Source organism: Lepidochelys kempii, chromosome 25 (genome assembly GCF_965140285.1).
Source record: "Lepidochelys kempii isolate rLepKem1 chromosome 25, rLepKem1.hap1, whole genome shotgun sequence".
NCBI lineage: Eukaryota > Metazoa > Chordata > Testudines > Cheloniidae > Lepidochelys > Lepidochelys kempii.
The window spans coordinates 14,540,521-14,559,930 of NC_136404.1; the positions used below are offsets into that span (position 1 = coordinate 14,540,521).

The 19,410-nt window shown below is 60.9% G+C and overlaps 1 protein-coding gene across 9 annotated transcripts in view; it reads right to left on the minus strand.

Moving 5' to 3' along the window:
* The window catches only part of ABCA7 (ATP binding cassette subfamily A member 7), a 54,945-nt gene that overhangs the window by 20,906 nt on the left and 14,629 nt on the right, over positions 1-19,410 (minus strand). For 6 of the 9 annotated variants that reach the window (XR_012156153.1, XM_073323771.1, XM_073323775.1 and 3 more), the window contains exons 3-22: positions 18,877-19,002; positions 17,295-17,436; positions 16,406-16,533; positions 15,816-15,937; positions 13,630-13,824; positions 13,102-13,191; positions 10,872-11,109; positions 10,085-10,224; positions 9,699-9,815; positions 9,200-9,379; positions 8,894-9,102; positions 8,599-8,775; positions 6,402-6,624; positions 5,864-6,085; positions 5,279-5,483; positions 4,116-4,232; positions 3,177-3,348; positions 2,028-2,159; positions 1,411-1,550; positions 478-615 (exon numbers count right to left, since the gene is read on the minus strand). Coding sequence is in view for 8 of the 9 variants with exons in the window: in XM_073323771.1 (XP_073179872.1) it covers positions 478-615; positions 1,411-1,550; positions 2,028-2,159; positions 3,177-3,348; positions 4,116-4,232; positions 5,279-5,483; positions 5,864-6,085; positions 6,402-6,624; positions 8,599-8,775; positions 8,894-9,102; positions 9,200-9,379; positions 9,699-9,815; positions 10,085-10,224; positions 10,872-11,109; positions 13,102-13,191; positions 13,630-13,824; positions 15,816-15,937; positions 16,406-16,533; positions 17,295-17,436; positions 18,877-19,002 (3,213 nt within the window). In the remaining variant the exon portion in view is untranslated. Of the gene's footprint in view, positions 1-477; positions 616-1,410; positions 1,551-2,027; positions 2,160-3,176; positions 3,349-4,115; positions 4,233-5,278; positions 5,484-5,863; positions 6,086-6,401; positions 6,625-8,598; positions 8,776-8,893; positions 9,103-9,199; positions 9,380-9,698; positions 9,816-10,084; positions 10,225-10,871; positions 11,110-13,101; positions 13,192-13,629; positions 13,825-15,815; positions 15,938-16,405; positions 16,534-17,294; positions 17,437-17,961; positions 18,056-18,876; positions 19,003-19,410 lie in introns of all 9 variants that reach the window. The other 3 variants (XM_073323777.1, XM_073323772.1, XM_073323773.1) reach the window with 1 other exon arrangement.

The following is a 19,410-nucleotide window of genomic DNA, read 5'->3' on the forward strand; positions in this document are numbered from 1 at the left end:
GGGGACCAAGCTGGCACCAAGAGCAGCTCGCGGACCGTAATGGGGGGGGTGTCGTCTGAGCCAGAGACACCCCTACATGGCTGCAGGTCACCTCAGGGTGAGTGACCCCTTGGACTGCTCCATTCGCCTGCATGCACCCACCCCCTCCGGCCCCCACGGGGTAGGACCCACTGGGGCCCAGCTCTGCCAGAATTGTTGGGTCCCCCCCTCCACCACAATGCTTGACCTCTCTCACCCAGCCCCGCCCCGTCCCCCTCTGCTCCCAATAGGCATCGTGATCCACTCCCTCACTGCCATGTGGGGCCCAGATCCCTGCCTCAGTTCACCGGAAACCCCAGTAAGGAGCCCAGTGCAGAGGGCTCATCCCCACATGGCCTACTGGGGCTTGGCTGGGCCCATCAGACAGAGGCTCTGGCCCTTTCTGAGACCCCCCCCCTTCCAGCGCCTGCTGTTCCCACCCCCCCACCCCGCTCAGACCTTTGCGATACTTCAGCAGCAGCTCCCAGATGCCCCGCCGGGAGTAGGGGTCGACCCCAGCGGTGGGCTCGTCCAGAATGACCACCTGGGAGCCGCCCACGAAAGCGATGGCCACGGAGAGCTTCCGCTGCATCCCACCTGCCCCGGGGGAAGAACGGGGTGAGCGTCATGGGACATCAGGGCGGGGGGGGGGGAAGAAGGAAGGGGGTGTTGCTCCAGAGAGCGAGTCATCCCGGGTCACCAGGGCTGCGGTTCTGGCAGCATCCCTGGGAAGTTCCTCCATGCCACACCCCCCCGGCACCTCCCCTGGCCCACGGCTCACCCCACCCCCCTCCACGCCCCACGCACACTGGACCAGTTTACCGAAGGTCGTGGTGGATTCTCCATCATGGGCACTTTTAAAATCAGGGCAGGATGTTTTTCTGAAAGACCTGGTCGAGGGCTTATTTGGGGGACGCTGTCCAGCCCGTGTTACGCAGTAGGGAACACAAGGGGCCATTCGGGGCTGGGGAGTCCATGACCGCCACTCCCGCCCCCTGGTGACAGCACCACTATAAACACACCCGCCCCATGGGGTTAATCAAGCGAGGCCTGAGGCCGAGACCGCGTCTGTTCTGTGTCTGTACAGCGCCTAGCACAATGGGCCACGACTGGGACGCCGAGGAACTACCGCGAAATAAGCAATAAAGAATCATGGGAGAGAGAAGGGGGCCGTGTTGGGAGCCCACAGACCCATCCTTTTGGGCCCTGAAGCCTGCAGATTGGGAGCGGGCCCCTTATGTTACCCACTTGTAACCCAGCGGGGGCTTCCTTTTCCCTTTAAAAGGTGGCTCTCCCTGCGACATGCCAGGATCAGCTCCCAACCTCCCCACCTGAGCCCAGCCTGCCCCCTGTATCCCCATCCCGCCTGCTTGCTGGGCCCAGGGCACTCACCCGACAGGTTCTTGGTCTGCTCCCGGCGCTTGTGGGGCAGCCCCACATCCTGGATGATCTGCTTCAACTCCTCCTTCACCTGCTCCCCTGATAGCCCCTTCAGGCGCCCATAAAACCAGATGTGCTCCTCCACCGTCAGGCTGGGGGTGGGGGAGGCGCAGAGAGAGGGTGACTCCCAGCAGGGCAAGGAGAAATATCCCACCGCTACCCCTGAAGACGCCCAGCCCCCTGATCTAACTGCTAGAGAACGCTCCTCTCAGAGCTGGGAACAGAACCCAGGAGTCCCGACTTGCAGCCCCCCTCCCCGTGGACTCTAACCACTAGGCCCCTCTCCCCGCCCAGAACTGGGAACAGGACCCAATGGGCAAGTGCCCCAGCAGTTGATTCTCACACTGAGGTCGCTGCAGTGGGGCTGGTGACTTCTCCAGCGCCACTGGGTCCAATTGCGCTGTGCTCTGGAGGGGAGCAGAGTCCGGCCACAGGCCCTCCAGGCTGGAAGCAGCAGGGAGGCTGGGTGCTCCAACCATCAGGGAGCAAGGGAATTCTCCCCCAGCTCCATCTGCCTTGGATGACCACCCCCCACACACATGCTTGGTTCTCCCCACCCCCCCACCTACATGTCAAAGAGGACGTTGTGCTGGGGACACATCCCCATGGTTTTCCGGATGCTGTCCATCTCGGAGCGGATGTCCCGGCCGAGGATGTAGGCCGTCCCGGAGCTGGGGGGCAGCAGACCGCTCAGGATGGACCTGGGAGTGGGGGAGCAGGACACAGGGGATTAAAACCCAAGCAAGTAGATTCAGAGGAATGTTTCCAGCGGCCACCTTCAATGCCTAAGGGAGCTCAGGGCGTTGCAGGGGCCGGCAGGGGCATTCAGACCACATGGCCCCAGCTCCCAACACCATGCGGTCACCGGCTCATCCAGCAGCTGTGCATCCCCCACCCAGCGAGGAGAGCCAGTGACCCCACCCAGGGGGAGGGAGGCTATTTCTTTGCTCTGCTAGCCATGGCTGAAATTCACTAGCCACCCAGCATACCCTGGGCCAGGTCCTCAGCTCACAGATCCAGCGGAACTGTCTGCCAAGGCCCTGGCCCAGAATCTCCTCTCCTGGCAGGTGTCAGGACAGTGACTGCAGTGGGGTTACTCTCACCAGTGCTGGAGACGAACTGGGCTCTGGCGTGGGCATACAGGCCACCCCGACCATCTGAGATGTGCTCCCGGCTCCCCCCTTTGATTCAAGGATTAACGTTATTCATTAATAAACCAGGAACCCTGAGAGACTCCGGGAGCAGAGCAAACAGTTCCGGAGGGACGTCTGCTCCAACTGGTCTGACTCTGGATCTCTCCTGCCACAGCAGCTCAGTGTCTGGCCCACCCAAGTCTAACCGGGCCCAATCCCCTCTATCGTGACCTTCCGTCACCCTGCAGGACCCGGGGGCGCTCCCCACAACTCGATCTGGGCTGCACGGACCCCAGCACTTCATATAAGTGAGAACATCCAGCCCTCTCCCGCCACAGTGGTCACAGCACTTTACGAAGCCAGCTCAAAATCATTCTCTCCATTGGACCGGTGGAGGGAAACTGAAGTATGCCGAGCCGCAGTCGCTTGCCCCAGGACATTCAGCATCCCCCACACCAGCACCGCAGCTGCCGAGCTGCGCTGGCTCAAACGCCACGAGGAACACGCCCACCATGCATGTGCGGTGCCCACAGAAGCCCCAGGGATTCCCCACCCCCGCCCTCCCCGCGCGCCCCGCAGTCTCACATCGTGGTGGTCTTGCCGGCCCCGTTGTGGCCCAGGAAGGAGGTGATCTGGCCCTCGTAGAAGCTGAGGCTCAGCCCATTGACGGCCACTTTGCTGCTACTGCGGTAAATCTTCACCAGGTTGCAGATGGAGACCCCCGGGCGCAGCTGCGCGGGCGGCTCCTCTGCCAGCACTGAAAACAGGAGGCAGGATCAGCAAGCGGGCACCGTGCCGGACACCTAGCAGAGGCAGCCAGAACTCGGGGAGGGGGAAGTTTGGGGTTCCAGGCTCAGGTTAGGGCTAGGACCCCCCTGAGCTGCCAGCAATCCGGCCAGCTCCCCCGCAGCCCCTTGCGTGGAGGTTACTACCCTGCGGCAATCAGCGAGCCTCAAAAGGATGGGGACCAAGACGGAGAGGTGGCAGGGATCCTGTCACTGCACAGAGTCAGAGCACCTTGGCGGACCCTGAGGCTCCTCCCCGGCCAGGGTTTGTGGCCAGTTAGCAGACTCAGCGTAGGGTTACGGATGGGGCAAGGGCAGGGACCTGGGCTGGGGACAGAGCTGGTTGGTGGCCCAGGGGTAGGGTTTGGTACCAGCCGACTCAGCCTAGGGTTAGGGATGGGGTGAATTGGCCTCACTTCTGCCGCCCTCTCCCACCCCGTCAGCTGGTGGCCCGCCCTCTGCTGGGCCTGTCCAGCACGTGGCTGGAGCCACTTCGGTAATCCAGCAGCGGAACCCAGGAGTCCTGACTCCGGCTCCCCGACTCGAACCAGCCTGCAGAACAGGGAATCGAACCTAGGAAGAGTCCTGATGTCCGGCCCACTTCTCTGACTGCTGGCCCCACTCCCTTCCCAGAGCCAGGGACAGAGCGTGGCACTCCTGACTCCAACTCTGCTGCTCCAGCCACTAGACCACACTGCCTCTGTGGCGGATAGGGGCACGGGGGAGGGGAACCCTTTACCTTCCGCAGAGCTCAAGGAGTTGGTCGGGAAGGGGTGGCAGCCTTCGGAGGATGACTCTCCAAACCAGTAGCTCTTCAGGAAGGGAAAATTCCAGGGTTTGGGAATCCCATACTGGCCTGAACGCAAATAGAGGAAACCAGTCGGAGAGCGCGGGATGGGGGCGGGGTGTGGAAAGCAACCCCACCTGATTGGGGGTGTCTGCCAGTGCAGACCAGCTGCCTTCTCCACACTGGAGCTTGCCCTGATTCCAGCCACGGGCCTAAGGCGCAATCGCCTAAGACGGGCGGCGTCAACCTCCGTACAGCAGCTGGCTTCGGCTCGGCTCGGCTCGGCTCGCCCCGGATGCCACAGCACGGGTGCAAATGGCACCTATTCACATCTGCACCAGCGGGCGCCGCCATAGTCTGGGATCCCCGGCGCAGACGGAGGCCTGAGACCCCAGTGATGGTGAAAGGAGCTGCCAGATCGTTAACGACCACTGTGGGGTTCGGATCCCCCAGGGAGATGGGCTCAGGGTGATCAATGCAAGCCGTGCTCACCCCACGTAGTGCTCTGTCCCCTATTCCCTGCCCCAGGAGCAGGGAGCTCCCATAAACCGGCTACAATCTTCGCTATGAGAACAGCTCAGGCTTTTAGATCCAGTGCGGTCCCGGTTTTAATCCCTGCTGCCAACAAACCACCCAGGCTTGGGGCAGTACAGAGGGCTTAACCCTCACCTCTTGGAGGGGGAGCCGCTCAGCTTTACTTCTACTTTGGAGGGTGGGTGGAACTGGCCTGCCTGGGGTCTAGACTTGAACTGTGCTCCAAGATCTCAGCTGTCAGTTAAGGAAAACAACCTTAGGTCTCTAGTCCTGACAAATACCAAATAACCTGGGTTCAGCTGACCCAGAGCGATCCGCCTGAGTCTGCAGACAGCAAGGAGCTCTGAAAAATACAAGCTGCTCTTATTCATTTCAACTGGAATGTTAACTCTGAAACCGACTGATGATGCATTAAGACGACCCAATTTCACTGATGATCTACCTGTGCGAGAATGGAGAAGTGTGGACTTATTATGAAGATCTGCACAATTCACTGAGAGTGGCAGCTCATAAATGGGCAGAGCTTGTGGGAGCATCACCCCAGTCCGAGTCCAGATCCATTCCCAGCCCTACCCGCTGACCTGGGAAGACAGCCTCGATGTACCACGTGGCCAGGCCGTACAGACACGCGTCCAGGAGCAGCAGCGCCATGGAGGTGGCGAAGTTGTAAGGGTCGCCCTGCATGGGGCTGGAGTTCAGGTTGTACCACTGGATCCCCACGCCCTGCTCCTCGTACAGGGAGAAGTACTCGCAGCCAAACCCAAATGCCACTGGGGACAGGAGGCTCTGGCAGGGGAGAAGCAGGTGAAGCAAGACCAGGAAACCCCCAGACCCAGCACAGCTCCCTGGGAACTAGCCCTGGACACCAGCCACCAACCTACTCATGGCCACGGGGCTGCCGATTCAGTGGCCAGCCTGTGAAATGCTAAGGGGTAGAGTTTCCGAGTCCAGCCTTCCTCCGGGGGTGGGCGGTGTAAACAGCCATGGGGATGGGTCAATTCTGAGCACGTCACTGGGACCCCCCCCCCGTACCCCCTTTGATCGGCACCCACATAGGGAGACCCCATTAGAGCCAGGCTGAAAAGGACACCCTGGAGCGGGACCGGAAAACACCCAGGGCGTGTGACCTCCAGGCAGGGCAGGGCGGGTGGCGGGGGCATCATTACCAAGCAGAGGCGCAGCGGGAAGGTGATGTGGTCGCGCCAGGCCACGCACAGCACGTAGGGCAGGTAGAAGGAGAAGTAGATGATGCCACCGCAGGCCGAGGCCAGGTTGGCGCGGGAGAAGAAGGTGCTGATGAGGAAGCACTGGGCGATGGTGGCCACAGTGAAGGCGGCCAAGAAGAGGAAGACCACGGTGGGGTCGCTGTAGGGCAGGATGTCTCCCAGCTGCGTGTGTGCGGCGGGGAGGAGAACAGGTTAGAGCTGTGGCTGGCAGAGGCACCGCGATCTCTTGTTGCCCGTCAGTCCCAGCCCTCTCTGCCCCGCTATTGCAGTGCCAGGCTCCCCCCACTACACTCCTGCTGTGGCCCGTCAATCCTAATCTACAGCCCCCTCACTGCTACCCCAGCCCTGGGCTCCCCCATGCCCAGATCAGACGATGCTCCTCAACCCCGACCTGCAGCCCCATCCTGCTACCCCAGCCCTGGGCTCACCCCTCCCCGGCCAGCGCTGCCCCCCTCCCACCGGCGCTCTGCACACATACCTTGAGGATGAGGACGAGGAAGGAGGAGCTGATGAGGAAGGGGATGAAGCTGCTGATGAACCAGCTGAGCCAGAGGATGCCCCTGCTGAGCCCCATAATCTTCATGGTCTCCTTCAGCCGGGCTTCCTTCTCGTGCACCACCCCTTTGATGATCACGGCCACCGAGTAGATCCAGGCCAGCGTCATGAAGAGTGGCAGCGAGCGATTCAAGACCCGCAGGAAACTGGGGGAGGGCATGTGGAGTGGGGAGCAGACATGTTAACCCTTGAATGCCACGCCCCACTGGCACTATGTGAAATGAGTTGGGAGGGGTCTCAGCGCAGTTCCCAGGCGCCCAGGAACATGGGAGACGATGCCCCACCACACTCCATGAGCCAGACACCACACAGGAAGCTGCTGCGTCCCGGAGAGCCATGGCAAAGGGCAGGGAAATCTCAGCAAGGGACTGCAGAGGGTGGGGAATGAAATCATCTCCCATCTTGGAAATGGAGCAGAGATCAGCCATGGCCAGCAGGGGGCGCTGCAGGGAAAGGGATGGAGGAATGTGGGGGGGAATACACAGGGATATAGACCGTTCCCAGCCCAGTCAGCAGGGGGTGCGGCAGGGAAAGGGATGGAGGAATGGGGAGGTGGGGGGAATACACAGGGATATAGACCGTTCCCAGCCCAGTCAGCAGGGGGTGCGGCAGGGAAAGGGATGGAGGAATGGGGAGGTGGGGGGAATACACAGGGATATAGACCGTTCCCAGCCCAGTCAGCACGGGGTGCGGCAGGGAAAGGGATGGAGGAATGGGGAGGTGGGGGGAAATATACAGGGATATAGACCGTTCCCAGCCCAGTCAGCAGGGGGTGCAGCAGGGAAAGGGATGGAGGAATGGGGAGGTGGGGGGAATACACAGGGATATAGACCGTTCCCAGCCCAGTCAGCAGGGGGTGCGGCAGGGAAAGGGATGGAGGAATGGGGAGGTGGGGGGAAATATACAGGGATATAGACCGTTCCCAGCCCAGTCAGCAGGGGGTGCGGCAGGGAAAGGGATGGAGGAATGGGGAGGTGGGGGGAAATATACAGGGATATAGACCGTTCCCAGCCCAGTCAGCAGGGGGTGCGGCAGGGAAAGGGATGGAGGAATGGGGAGGTGGGGGGAATACACAGGGATATAGACCGTTCCCAGCCCAGTCAGCAGGGGGTGCAGCAGGGAAAGGGATGGAGGAATGGGGAGGTGGGGGGAATACACAGGGATATAGACCGTTCCCAGCCCAGTCAGCAGGGGGTGCGGCAGGGAAAGGGATGGAGGAATGGGGAGGTGGGGGGAAATATACAGGGATATAGACCGTTCCCAGCCCAGTCAGCAGGGGGTGCGGCAGGGAAAGGGATGGAGGAATGGGGAGGTGGGGGGAAATATACAGGGATATAGACCGTTCCCAGCCCAGTCAGCACGGGGTGCGGCAGGGAAAGGGATGGAGGAATGGGGAGGTGGGGGGAATACACAGGGATATAGACCGTTCCCAGCCCAGTCAGCAGGGGGTGCGGCAGGGAAAGGGATGGAGGAATGGGGAGGTGGGGGAAATATACAGGGATATAGACCGTTCCCAGCCCAGTCAGCAGGGGGTGCGGCAGGGAAAGGGATGGAGGAATGGGGAGGTGGGGGGAATACACAGGGATATAGACCGTTCCCAGCCCAGTCAGCAGGGGGTGCAGCAGGGAAAGGGATGGAGGAATGGGGAGGTGGGGGGAATACACAGGGATATAGACCGTTCCCAGCCCAGTCAGCAGGGGGTGCGGCAGGGAAAGGGATGGAGGAATGGGGAGGTGGGGGGAAATATACAGGGATATAGACCGTTCCCAGCCCAGTCAGCAGGGGGTGCGGCAGGGAAAGGGATGGAGGAATGGGGAGGTGGGGGGAAATATACAGGGATATAGACCGTTCCCAGCCCAGTCAGCAGGGGGTGCTGCCGGAAAAAGGCTGGAGGAGCGTAGGGGAATACACAGGGATACAGACTAATTCCTACCCCAGTCACTAGGGGCACTGCATGATATAGGGGCAGGGCATGGGGGGTAGATACACAGGAAAACAGACCCAGTCCTGCCCCACCCAGCAGGGGCCCTGCAGAGTTCGTGAGCAGAAGGGAGGCCTGACTTTATCTTGCTCCTGCTCTAGCCTGCAGGGGGGACAGTCTGGATCCCGTGGCCACTCACACGTCATCCACGTAGCAGGGGTAGGGCATCTGCTGCAGGTAGATGCCGGTGCGGCTGGCAGCGCCGCTCAGGACCCGCGTGATAGCCCGTTCCACCAGGTCCTGCACGTAGACGAAGCCCCCCCAGACGTAGCGCAGGTCGCTGAAGGGGTCGGCGGCTGGGCCCGGGTCCCAGAACCTGAGCGAGGGGAGAAAGCGTGAGCAGGGCAAAGCCCCAGACAGGGATCCTGCAGAAAGGGGATTTTGGGGGGCGGGGGGGCAGCATTTCGAGAAGCCCCTCCCCCAGGTGCCCGCACCTGTCCTTGATCTTGTTGCTGCGGGTGACGTCGTCGATGTCCATGCGGATCTTGTAGCGGACATGGGGGGGCAGCTCCCCGGGGGTGGCATTGTCGGGGGGCAGGAAGACCACGCCGGCCCAGAACTGGCGCCCCTCCAGCAGCTGCAGGGCCCGTGACACCAGCTGCTCTTCGGAGGCCACCGCCTCCACCTTGTCCAGGGAGACGCACTGCGGGCAGGAGCAGGAGAGAGCAGGGCCCTGAGCGCGGGGAGGTCCAGAGGTGGGCAGCCAGGGGGACGGGGGATGTTACTCGCACACACCGCACCTCGATGAACTGCGACAGGGTGCCCACCACCTGGTCCACCTCCGCGTAGGCCTGGCGCCAGGTGTAGGCCTGGCCCCCTGGCACCCCCGCCAGGAACTCGCCCACGGCCGATGCGTCCCACGAAGTGCCGTTCAGGCCCTGCTCCACCAGGCGGGAGGTGGCAGGTGCCCGCAGCAGGCTCTGCCGGGGCAAAGGGACAGGGGACAGGGCTGCCTAGGGGGGTGGCACCATCCCCCAGCCAGGACACAGCCCCACTACGGGGCCAGAGTGGGGCTGACTCCCTTTCCCCCACCCCATTCTCTTCACTGCGCCTCCTTCCCCAGCCCCCCCATCCCATTCCTTTTGCCCCCTCCCACACCCCATACCCATCCACCCACACCCCTCCCTCTAGGCCCCCACACCCATTACCCCCCGTCCCACCACACCCTCCCCCTATACCAACTCCTCTGGCTCCCCCATTGCAGAGCCCCCGGCTGGCGCAGACCGAGGCGGGACAGACCTGAAGGACCTGCATCTCGAGGCTGCTGTTGAGGAAGGCGTAGACCCGAGGCCCCAGCTCCTGCCAGGTGCCCCTCACCTCCCGCAACACGGCCAGCTCCTGGAACGTCCGGTTCACCTGGGCCGAGAGAAGCGAGGGGGTCGGCAAGACAGGCTGCTGGCCCGGCTGGGGGTCATGCCCCACTCTCTCCCCCACCCTTCACTCCCAGCCTGCCCCTGGCCCACCGCCCTTCCGGTGGAGTGGTTGGGAGGCCCATGGGACTCCAGCAGGGCCCACAGGCTGGGCGGGGCGGGGAGGAGATCCCCAGGCACTGAGGGGGCCCCTTGGGTGCTCCGAGATGACTCTGCAGAGCTGGGGTTCATCCCCCCACCACCCAACTCCTTCACCTCGGCCATGATCCTTCGTGTGCTGGGGCTGGACGGGGTGTAGAGGATTTTGCCGATGAAGAGAGGTTTGATCCCCCGCCACAGGATCCGGGACAGCGGGTTCGACTCCAGGCTCCGGATCAGCTCCTTGCAGTAAGGGCCTGCGTGGGAGCGGGGGAAAGGATCGAGAGAAATGGTCACGCTGCCCCCCGCTACCAATAAACCTGTATACTGGGAGGAGGGGGGAGCTCCTCTATAGATCTGCCCCTCCCACCCCCAATAAACCCACAGGCTGGGGAAAGGGGGATCCCCTCTAGAGAGCAGCCCCCTCCCACTTCCAATAAACCTGCTTGCTGGGCATGAAATCTCTCCTCCAGACCCAGCCCTGGCTCCCTGCTGTCGTCCCCCTGCCCCATCCCCGCTGTGGTTGGCTAAGGCCCCTTCCCCTCGAATCTCCCTGGGCTGCAGCTTCCCCTGGGGCAGAGGATATACCCCTCAGTCAAGCCCAGCTCTTCTCCACACCCCCGAGCTCCAGCCCCGCCCGGAAACCTCCCATCTAAGGCTGCCCAATCCCAGCCTAACCCGCCCTAGGAGCGGTGTCTCTGCCGCCCGCCAGCGGCTGCCCGCACAGTAGGGGTGAGAGGCTGGGTGGCTTTATGCACCTGCTCCGTTGGCTCGGCGCAGCCCGGGTTCAAATCCCGTTGTTGCCCCAAGCGGGGTCAGTTCCACCCGCATGGGATCCTGCTGCTGCATCCCCCACTCCAGCTCCCCTGCCCCGGCGGGGAGAGGTGGCTCCCCACTCACTCACTGGTGGCGTTGTCCAGCGGGATGGCTCCCTGCTCTGAGCTGTTGCGGTTCAGAAAGGCCTTGATGTCGTTGTCCTCATACCAGTTGAGGGAGGGGATCTTGAGGTCGCCCCCTTCCGGGTGCCCGCAGGCGATGCGGGACACGGCCTCGAAGGTGCCCTGCAGGGAGGAGCCAGCGTCCCGCCCCGACAGCGCCTGCAGCTCCCGCCGGAACTCTGCAAAGCTGGTCATGGTGCCGACCTGGAGCAGGAGACACCAGGCCTCCAAACCAACACGGGCTGGGTGCTGGGCACGGTGGGCTGAGACCGCGGGACAGGTACCCAGCTCCCAGGGCCCCCCCCAGGCCCATGTGTGTGTGTGGGGGACAGGCCCCACCCCAATCCCAGCCAGGCTCCTCCCCCCCATTATAGAGACCGGGATTAACCTGGGGTAACATTCCTCCCCCTTCCCGCTAGCGCCTAATGGACATTAACGTCATTGGCAGAGATGTGCCCCTTGGCCTGCCCGCAGCCCGAAGAGGCCCTGAGCAGGGAGCACACTGGGGACCATCCCCGTGGGGCTGGGCAAAGCAGGGCCTGGGAAGCCGGCAATAAGAAGGAAGGGGAAAGGATCATGTCCCCCAGGGATCCCTCCTGTGCCCATATCTTTGGCATCGTGAGAGACAATCCCTGCCATAGACAGTTTACGATCTCAACAACCAAAGGGCACAAGGGGAAACTGAGGCACACAGCAGGGCAATGACTCGCCTGGGGTCACTGGCAGCACCCAGGTCACCCAAGTCCCAGCCACTAGACCACGCTGTCTCCCTAGTAACAATGCTCTTGCAAGGTCTGGGTGAAAGCAGGGACAGGATCCAGAAAAGAGATCTGAAGCCCAGCTCTGCCCCAAAGCCACTTTCCCCACCCTTGGCACCAATATCCCAGCCAGGCTCTTCTCCAAGAGGCTTCTGAGGGTTTACAGCAGGAGAATTTAGCTGTTTTAGGAGAGCTCTGGGTAAGAGAGGCACCCCACATCGATATCCCTGCTCAGCTGCCACTGGAGAGGATTAGGGGTCATGCCAGCACTGCCTGGGTCCAGGTCCCATCCTTCCCTGCTCGCTGGGTACTCACAGCTAGGGCCACCGTGCATGCAGCTGAGACCCTGGGTGCTCCGTGCTGGGGTACCGGCACCCCTGGGAGCAGCCATCCAGAGGCAGCTGCAGCTTTGGTGCAGAGATGGGCGGGGGGGGGGGAATGATGGGGGCAGTGGAGGGGGGGTGGGAGGTGGTGGTGAGGTATGTGCCCCATTGGTACTCCGTAACAGGAGTTGGTGGGCCTTAGCGCAGTTCCCGGGTGCCCTCACCAATACGGCTGGCACAAACAGGCCCCTTTGTTGGGAGGCCGCGTTTTGACTGGCACAAGGAGACTGAACTGCCCCTAGAGGGGAGGTCCCTCTGGTTTGGGGCAGATCAAATAGGCACCACAGCCCCGGTTGCACCCACTGCCTAATCACCTAAACATTGTAGGGGTGGGTGAAAAAGGTTTTTTTCTACCACAAAGAACATTTTCATTTCAGCCAAAACATTCGCCCCCCCCCGCCCCTCCCCCGGCTACGAAATCCCCCAATTGTTCAGTTCCCAAAACTGGAATAGTTTGCCATGGGTGGGGTTTGTTTTTTTTAATGGTTCCCCCTTCCTTTCCCCACCTCTCTTTTCCAGTGGGGAGGGAGCGGGGGGAAGAGAGGAAAAGGGGAAAGCCACCACGATATTCAGGTTTCGTTTCGTTCACAGACACGAGGGGGTGGAAAAGAGCAGAGAGATTTTCCCAGCAGCTCCACCGGGCTTGGACAATCCTGGGATCTGCGTGCCGGGGGAGACTCCTTGTCTGGCTGGCATCGCACAAGGAGCTGGCAGGGGGCCCAGCAGTGGGAACGTGGAAGCCCAGCTGGTGCACTGAGCTGCACAGCCCTGGGCTAATAAGAAGTTCGGGAAGCCTATCCCTCTTTCTACCCTAGCAGGTACACCTAACCATGATCAGCGGATGACAGGCTCCTATGCTTTGAACCCTGTCTGTGGAGGGGAGACTTGTCATTGGTCACAAGCGTTGCTGCATGGCGCCAGGAGAGGAGTCTGCCTATAGAAACGCTGACCGGAGAGTCGTCCCCCAAACATCAGGCCCTGGGTCCCAGCGGGGCTGTAGGGCAGGGGAGGTGCTGGGAGCAGTGCAGACCTGGGGCCAGCAGGGATTCCGTTACCTCCTTCGCGAGCATCTCGGCGCCCTGGAGGAAAGTGACCAGGGTCTCCACGGCGCTCACCACGTCGTCCGATTTGGAGCTCAGCTGCTCCTGTGAGAGGGCAGAAGAGTCAGACCCCCTAACGGGCTCCTGGCAACTCAGCTAGACAGCTCACTGGGGCTGCAAGGGGCTATGGGCCTGGGTGGCCCCATCTCAGACACAATCCCCCAGCCTAAGCCAGGGGCAGATCTAGCTCCGGAATGGGGAGAGGATGAACCAGCCTGGCAGCACAGGGATGGAGCCCCCATCACACACCCTGATCCCCGACCCAGACCGTGAACTTCAGTGCCGAGAGCCGGCTCCTTCCACAGCCACCTGGCACCCAGCTCCGGACGCACCCAGAGAACCTAGCCCCGCTCCCACTCAAGTTCCCATTGACTCCCAGGGGCAGGTGTGGAGTGGACAGGGGGTCCCTTCTCCACAGTTTGGAGACATCTGCCGATAGAAGCCCCAGCCCCACGGCTCCGGCAGCCCCCCGCAGCCCCCTACCGCCAAGACTTGGGAGAAATCCGCTTGCGAGAGGAAGCTGCGCTCCATGGCCTGGAGGGTAGGCGCTGGCAGAGCACAGAGCCGCCCCTGCAGTCGCTCCCCGGAGCTCGCCTCCGCTGCCACCAGGAACTCCGCCAGCACGGAGGCGTTGCAGACGATGGCCTTCAGCGGCATGCCGGTGGCGGCAAGGGAGAGCTGCAGGGGGAGACGAGAGCGCCCCGGTAGTCAGAGAAGCAGTGGACAGCCCTCCCAGTCAGACGCCCCCGTAGGGGCCTGCAGCCATCCTCAGCTTCAGTCCGGCCGCACGGCCAGCGGAGACCACAGGCTCCAGCGTGCCACCTTCTGTCCTGACCTGGGCAGCCTGCGGACCACTGCGACAGGCCTTCCCCTAGCTCCAGCCTCCAGCACAGCACCCCTGGAAACAACAGCAGCCCAGCACATGAGGCTGTTTGGGCAGAGACTGGGGAAGGGAGGCCAGGCTTGTGGTCAACACGCCGGCCTGGGAGAGCTGGGTTTGTTTTCCAGCACTGCCACAGATTCCCTGGGTGACCTTGGGTTCGTCACCTAACCTCCCTGTTGCCCTTCTGTAAAATGGGGACAACGATCCCTCCTTTGTCTGTTTACACTGTGAGCACCCCAGTGCCAGTCGGCCCCCCGTTGTCATGATACATACCCCAAAGGTGGATGGGATATATCCCTAGAAAACCAATAACTCACTGATCATTAACATTCTGCCGTGACGTCTGGAGGGTAAACCCACAAAGGACTTTATAGATCGGTGCTGGACAAGGGAGCTTAACCTGTACTGGGCCACACCTGTTCCTGACAAAGGAATGTGGTTCCATCTGTGTGACTGCGTCTCCAATGTCAATTAAGCCAGGGGAGACCAAAGACAAAGATGAGCCCGGTTTGCAAGTGGGGGCAGACGGACACTTAGTCTCGCTGGGGGATGGAGATAGCACCTGCAGGAAGCCGCCTTCCTGCCTCTTGAAGCACGGTCGACGAACTTTGGGACACTATTAGCAGAGCGAACAAGCCCCTTTGGCCTCCTTCACCGGAGGAGACAGAGGCACATTGAGACCTGTGAAGGGGTCTGGCCAGCCAGGCTGGGGAAGAGACGTGGTGAGAAACATGCCTTGGAACAAGAGACTCTCGTTTGTGACATCAGGTTTTAGTCTTTGCAGCGTGTTGCTACTTTTGTTTGCTCGTCACCCTTCCTATCTTTATTTCTTACGCTTGGTAACACTTAACCCTATGACTTTTTGCTTAATAGGACTTATTTTACTTCCACTATAAGCCGATTCAGTGCTTTGATTACAACAGAGGGTCTGTTAGCCCCAGTTAAGGTAGCATGCAATGGGGTACGGTCTCTTTAAGGGAGCAGCGCCCTGAATCATTTCTGGAAGCGTGCAGCGAGAGAGTGGGACACTGTGGGGCAGACGGTTGGGGGACAACTCAGAACTGGCTGGGTGTTGGTGTCGCACTGCAAGGGGGAAGGCTGGTGAACACCGGGGTGAGGTTACTGTGCTGTACGGCGGCTGCTGGAACCAGAACAGAAGCGCCCCGGGTTACAGGGCAGACGGTGCCACAATCCCTTGCTGGTCTGGGTCGAACCCCAAAGCGTCACAGAGCTCGAGGGACTTCTGCCCCCAAGTGCACGTACAGCACCTGGCACAAGGGCCCTGATCTCAGTTGGGGCACTTAGGTCCCACTGTAAATACAAACAACAACCGGGCTTCCCCAGCCCTAAGAACTCACTGCTGGGGCTTACTTTTTTGGGGGCCCAAAGGTGGGGCCTGGGTACTGGTACTGCACAATGTATCTGACACCCCCACCCCCCAGCACCAGCCTCCTCTCTGTCCCTCCTCACTCCTAACGCAAGAACCTTCTGCTCTGCATCCTCCCGCATCCAGAACAACCTCCTGGTGCGTCTCTGCGTCATGCTCCCCGCTCTGCTGAAGCCGTCTCTCCCTGCTTCCTGCTCTCAATCCCTCCCCTGCTGCCCTGACATTACTGGACTCTGCAAAGCGCTGACAGCCGGGACCCCCATGCCAACTGCCGCTGGCTGGCTCCCAAGAGGGCACATGGGTAATGGAGGATCTCGCCCTGCAACACACCCACAGACAGGAGGGTAGGGTTCTTAGCCCCTTGCCCCTATCATGGACCCCGGGATCAGCCCTACTCACGATGCGCAGGTCCAACTGAGCTCCCAGCAGCTCCTCCGCCAGGGCAGGGGGAAGGGAGGCATTGGTCCGGAGGAAGCGGGAAAAGGTCTCGCCCTCTTTCAGGTAGTCCTTGACCGGCCTGGCTGGGGGACACATGGAGAGAAGGGCGGGGGTGAGGCCAAGCCAGGAGAGGGGCAACAGGAATGAGAAAGCAGCAGCAATGAGGTTGGGAAATTCACTGGCAAAGAACCAGAGTCATTCAGCTAACTGCAGCGCCAGGAACCAGGAGTTATGCCCCCAGAAGTCCTCGCAACATACGCCACTAAGTGAAGCCCCAGTGTGGACACAATTGAGTGTAGCTGCTATAACACCCACTTGCCAATCGCCCGAGTCACCTTTGCAGTGAAGACATACCTACAGGGCCTGATCCTGTAGGGTGCTGTGAGAGGAGCCCTGTTGGTTTAAACCTAAAACGGGGGGCAGGGGGGACTGATTCACTTCAAGTTTTGCAGCACAGTCCCCCATCGGGCCTGGATCAAAGTTAAAATGCCTGGGTGTCCCAGCAGAATATCGGATCAACCCCTCCTTGCAGTCCCGGCTGGAGGCCTTACCCATCCATGGAGCTCCTCTCCCCCAGAGCCGGCGCAGGGCAGGCAGGAGCTGGCCAAAGCTGCTCAGGGTCTGCTTGCTGTTGGCATGGAGCAGCACCTTCCGGGCATCAGCAAACAGACGAGAGATGCTGCAGGGACAGAGAGACAAGGAACTGAGACGAAGTCATCACTTAGCATCTGCTCCCCTCTGAGAAGGGACTGCTCCCTTCACGCCTCTGGGAAGAGCTAGGAATCTACCTGGGACAGGGGAGGCAGCCTGTGCAGGCGGTGAGTTCGCTCCCCTGCCCAAATGCAGTCTGGAGACCCCCACACCATGCTCCCTTTTGAGCCAAGTATGTGGTCCAAAAAGACTACATGTCCCAGCATGCCTCCTCCAGGCAAAAGAGTACTCTCCTCCGGAAGCACTGCATGCTGGGAGTTATCCTCACCTCCAGCTGCACCTCCACCTGCTTGAAAGCAGCAGCAGCATTGTATGCTGGGAATTATGGACCCCACTTCCATGTGCTTGAAACAATAAGGAGCATTGTATGCTGGGAGTTGTAGTTTCCCCAGGAGCACTGCATGGCTGCAATCTCTCCAGGCGTTCGGGGAAGGGCAGCTAGAATTGTCTACAGTGAATGGGCGGTATCCCTTGGGCTGGCGACAAGTTGCCAGCTGGGGGGCGGGCGGGGAGAGGGGATGTCTCAGCTGAGCAAAGCGTGGGTGGCCCCAGGTTCCCAACCCAAGCAGCATGGGTGCGATGGGGGGCCAGCTCCCATCGCGTGGGGGTATATCAAGGCCACGCCGTGTGTAGCAACAGATCGCCTGGCAAAAACCAAGGCAGCCGCCCGTACTCCCGCTGGCGTAACGCCCGAAGCCAGAGCAGGGAGCAGATGAGACAGCGACTCACGTGGACTGGTTGAAGTTCCCCACCACGCCGGGCGTCTCACCGGCCGTCGGGTACTGGAAGCAGGGATTGTTCACGTTACAGATCATGCCCTGAATCCATGACAGCGTCCCAGCCGAGGGCAAGGCCTTGTTGGGGAAGTGACCTGTAGAGAGAGGGAGAGAGCCCAGAAGGAGCTAGAAGGCCGCAGAAGAAGGTCAGATGCAACTTGAATGTCAGCTGTGGTTCTACATAAGGGCTGCTGGGCAGAGACCCTGGCATCTCCTCTCCCCACCCCTCTGGGGCAGACGTTAGCACCCAGGAAAGCAAAAAGCCAACAGCACTGGACACTGCTAAGACCGCAGATGCATACGTCTCCTCCGTGCTGCTCTGCAAACCCACCCCTCGCCGCAGCCACAGAAGCCCCCTCTCAATCTAGGTCCTCTTCAGAACAGGCCCTGCTTGTCCTGCTAAACTGTGAGATGCCCACTGCGGGGCAGACCACCCAAGCCCTGGCACAGGGTGAATTTCATCCCTGGTGCACAGAGAAGCCCCTCCCCTAACCCTGGTGCTGGGCCACAGGCAGCCAAGGACCGGGGAAGGGCATTACGAGAACTGGTTTGAAACTGGTTTGGACTAACTCGGTTCGCCAGCTGGGTCTCCACCTCAGAGGGCAGGGGGCGGCACTTACATTGATGCTGCTCGAAAGGCGGGTGCGACTGCCGCACCGAGATCAAGATGAAGAAGAGGAAGAGGGGCCACAGAAGCTCAATGGTGAGTTGGATCTGGAGAAAGACAGAGCTGGGCCTGGAGCGGTCGGACGATTCACATGGAACCCGCAGGGGCAGCAACGGGAGCAGAGGGGACCAGCCTGGTCAGCCCCCTCCACAGTGAGCCACACGGATGTGGAGTGAACAACTTGGGGATCGTCCTGAGCACAAGGAGAGGTGGGTTCCCATCTCTCCTCTCAGGGATCTTGCCCGGATGGACGGCTCTTTAGGATGGGTGGTGAGCCCTTCCCCCCCACCCCCCGATATCTCACTCCCACCATCAGACCCACCCAGGCACCTGGGCCCCGGCCACCCTGCTCACATGGGTAAGTCCAGGAGCTGCTGTGATATTAGAAGGCAGCTTCCCTCCTCTGGATCCAGGGAAGTTTAGGAGATGGGGAGCAATGTTCCCTCTAATTTTTGACAGGCCGTGTGCACAAAAAATTTCTTCTGTGCAAATTTTTATGCTTCTGTGCAAATTTTTGTGCGCACGGTGTTTCGCCGTGTGCGCGGGGTTTAGGATCTGTGTGCATGCATACACGTGCACAGCTTAGAGGGAACAGTGATGGGGAGGGGTGTGTGCAGATAGAAGGGCAATGAGAGGAGGAAGGCTGATGGCGGGAGGAGAAGAGGGATCCCCTTGGAAATGAAGGGGAGGAACCCAGCTGTTTTCCATCTAAGCTCACTCGGGCCCCATAAACAGTGGCTCAATCCCACCAATCTCCACCTGGGGCTGCTCTTGAGCGGACGAGCTTCCCCCTTTCAATCTGCAGCTTGTGCCCAGTGGGATTTAGGGCTCTGGTCCCTGGCTGCAAATTGCTTCTGAGCCGACTCACCTTCTGCCTGCGCCGATAGGTGAAGTTCTTCCACAGCAGCAGCCCCAGCTGGGTCCCAAACCCCATGATGCAGATGGAGGCAGGGCTGCCCCCACCATGCTAACGCTGCCGGCTCTCTTGTCAATGCTGGGGAACGAAAATCAGTGGAGAATCGACTTAAATGCAAAGTAAGGTGCTTCTGGGCCAACAAGAGTCACTGAGGCATTTATCGCCACACCTACCCCATCCTCTCCCTGCAGGAGGAACTATGGGGAACAGTAAAAACTTTGGACAGCGGTAGCCTCTCCCAGCAGGGGGCACTGTAGGGTATGGGGCAGGACTGCTGTCAGTGGAGGGAACTCCTGGGTAACCCACTCCCCAGCTCTACCAACAGGGGGCGCTGGGGAGAACAGGCGCCCGTTTCAGTCCCAGCAGGGGGCGCTGCAGAGACTGGAGCAGGAACGCTGGTTGCGGGGATTGCTCAGAGGCACCCCGGGTCTAACCTGCCTGAGCCAGCTCCATCATCCTGCTCTCCCCCTGCTGCCATGACCCAGC